Source organism: Tamandua tetradactyla, chromosome 1, assembly GCF_023851605.1.
Source record: "Tamandua tetradactyla isolate mTamTet1 chromosome 1, mTamTet1.pri, whole genome shotgun sequence".
In the NCBI taxonomy this organism is placed as follows: Eukaryota; Metazoa; Chordata; class Mammalia; order Pilosa; family Myrmecophagidae; genus Tamandua; species Tamandua tetradactyla.
Genome location: NC_135327.1, coordinates 65,233,552 through 65,236,345, shown reverse-complemented (window position 1 = coordinate 65,236,345; position 2,794 = coordinate 65,233,552). Strand labels below are relative to the sequence as shown.

At 58.1% G+C, this 2,794-nt stretch overlaps 1 protein-coding gene across 1 annotated transcript; it reads left to right on the top strand.

The window, feature by feature from the left end:
* Positions 1-311: 311 nt before the first annotated feature.
* GCK (glucokinase) lies at positions 312-1,956 on the top strand. The gene is made up of 3 exons (XM_077162010.1): positions 312-560; positions 884-1,117; positions 1,500-1,956. The coding sequence occupies exons 1-3, from the start codon at positions 433-435 to the stop codon at positions 1,642-1,644; spliced, it is 507 nt and encodes a 168-aa protein (XP_077018125.1). The 5' UTR covers positions 312-432; the 3' UTR covers positions 1,645-1,956.
* Positions 1,957-2,794: the final 838 nt, after the last annotated feature.

The window sequence follows — 2,794 nt, the reverse complement described above, 5'->3', positions numbered from 1 at the left end:
GAGCTGATGTCCTAGTTCACACCCCTAGGGGTGCCCCAGCTCTCACCTGGGGTGACGACACTAGAACCCCTCACTGGGCATATGCTTAGGGCCCTGACGAGAGTGGCTTCAGAAGGATGCCAGCTGGGTTCTCCACCTCTCCACTCCCTTTCTGCCGCCCTTGCCAGCAGCAGGCCCTGGCTCCTCCAAGTACCCAACCAGGTTCTGAACCCCTCAGGTGAAGTTATCACACGTCATAGTGGCTGTGCCATGTTTGAACCCATACTTAGAGCCACAGGGCGGAAGGAGGGGGTCCCCAGGCGGGGCCTGGCGTCACATCTCCACTCCCACCTACGCACCCTCTGGCTGGGCTAGTTTCTGCGTAAGCGCCTCGCGGTGATCCGTCCGCCTGCCCTCTGCCGCAGGTATGAGAAAATCATCGGCGGCAAGTACATGGGCGAACTGGTGCGGCTCGTGCTGCTGAAGCTTGTGGACCAGAACCTGCTCTTCAACGGCGAGGCTTCGGAGCACCTGCGCACGCGGGGCGCCTTCGAGACGCGCTTCGTTTCGCAGGTGGAGAGGTGCGGCGGGGCTCAGGGGGCACTAGACGTGGAGACGGAGTTCTCCTGAGAGTCATGACATTGGGTTGGAGGCCCACGGAGTGGCTCAGGACCCTTGTGGCGGCTTCTTGTCTTTTTTCAACATTAAAGATGGGAGGAAGGAAAAATGAGCTATTCATTCATTATATACCGGAGTTCCAGTTCCGAGGGGGAGGTGTGAGACCCGGAGGGTCCCACGCGGGTCTGGAGGCTGAGCCCTAGGGTGGAGGTGGGGTCCCCCTTGGGGGTGGGCAGACTGGCGAGGCCCGCGGCGACCTTTCCACCTCCTGCCCCTCACCCTGCAGCGACTCAGGCGACCGTAAGCAGATCTACAACATCCTGAGCACACTGGGGCTGCGACCCTCGGCCACCGACTGCGACATTGTGCGCCATGCCTGCGAAAGCGTGTCCACGCGCGCCGCGCAGATGTGCTCAGCTGGGCTGGCAGCCGTCATCAACCGTATGCGCCAGAGCCGCAGCGAAGACATGTTGCACATTACTGTGGGCGTGGACGGCTCCGTGTACAAGCTGCACCCCAGGTAAGCCCACAGCACACAGGAGGGCAGAGGGGCGCCTAGGGTGGGGGCTGGTCATATCGGAGCCTCCATCTCCCATTCGGGCCCACCCTTCCTCTAGATGCGTGTACTGTTCTAAGCACTGAGGTTGAAACCCATGTTCCCCGAAAACCTTCAGGCTCACCATTACAGGAATTCTCCACCCTCTGCCTGCCTTCCTCCCCTCCTTTTTCTCCTTGACCCAAATTCTGAAGAAGATCCCTTGCTCCAGGCTGCCTGGGTTCTCTAGTGTCCCCTCCTTGCAGCGGCACTCAGGCCGCTGAGGAGTTGGCTCTGAAGGGTGGGAAGGGCAAGTCTGGGGGGGGGGGGGGCGGGTAGTGGCCAGCCCTGATTCCCTTCTCTCCAGCTTCAAGGACCGGTTTCATGCCAGTGTGAGGAGGCTGACGCCCGACTGTGAGATCACCTTCATTGAGTCCCAAGAGGGCAGCGGCCGGGGCGCTGCTCTGGTGTCTGCAGTGGCCTGTAAGAAGGCCTGTATGCTGGGCCAGTGAAAGCAGAGGCCTGAGGACAAGGAGGAGGAGGCTGCTGCTGGATCCCAGACCTGGGCCCCATCAGGACAGGACTCTCCACAGATTCTACCAGCCTGGGCCAGGACTGGATGCCTCTCCTTGTATGTACCATGGATGCCCATCCATCCCCATTGCCAACCCCAAGAAGGCTGGAAAAAGACCCACCCGGGAACCAGTCAGGCCTCATTTTTGAGTCAGTGGACTGAAAACCCAGGGACCGTAGCTGGGTGTTGGGGCTTGAAACTGAAATGAGAATAGAGACCCCCAAAGCCACTTATCCCTCTTGCTTGATTGCAAGAAGAAGAATGCAAGAATGGAGTTGCCCACTCAAGACTTTGTTGCATCTCAGCATTGCCTGCACCTCTGAGCTGTCAGCCTGGTGCAGCCCAGCATGATCTGTGCCTGGGGAGGGGGCTGCCAGCTCTGGGTACTGCTGTAGCTTCCCTGGGAGCTCATTCCATATGCAGGAAGGCAGCTTCATCTGGTTTGGCCAGACTGCCTCCCAGTGAGGCGGGGGACTACTGCTCCCCCAGGCCTGGCCACTCTCTTGCCTGTGACTCAGTGGAGTAATGGGAAGGGGTCAGCTTCATGGTGGAGTCTTCCTGGACTGTAGGTGCCTCCCAAAGGGGCCTAGTGATAGTGGACTTGTCCCTGTGGTACCTGGCTTGATTTCTGGTCCTAGAATGGATCCTTATGTAAGGTGCAAGAGACAGAGTCCCTGACCGAGGGGTGGGGTCAACTCTGTGGGTGAGGGGTCCATTCAGGGGAGCAGAGGTCCAGCCACCTCTGAGCCAACAGAATCTCCTGGAAGGTCACAAGGCCCCTGCTTATTTTCATAGGGCATCTTGAACTCTCACAAGTGCTGCCTCAGGAGGAAACCCCAAGCAGCCTTGGCACCACCCAAAGCATCCCCAGGACCTCACTCTTCTCCTCACCAAATCTCTCATGCACCACACCACCCTACCCATACCCAACCCATGACTGGGTGGTTTTAATTTTTTTTTAAACACTTCCCCTTCCCCCATCTCCCAGTAACCTCTAAAGCTGCTTTCTATCTCTGGGAATTTGCTATCTCCAGTCATCTCTTGTAAGTGATATCATATACTTTTTGTCCTGATGTGTCTTGCTTATT

Coding starts and splice junctions, on each gene's coding strand:
- GCK (XM_077162010.1), top strand. CDS start 433: ATGGGCGAACTGGTGCGGCTCGTGCTGCTGAAGCTTGTGGACCAGAAC. Junction 561..883: donor TTCGTTTCGCAGGTGGAGAG/GTGCGGCGGGGC, acceptor CTCACCCTGCAG/CGACTCAGGCGACCGTAAGC. Junction 1,118..1,499: donor GTGTACAAGCTGCACCCCAG/GTAAGCCCACAG, acceptor CCTTCTCTCCAG/CTTCAAGGACCGGTTTCATG.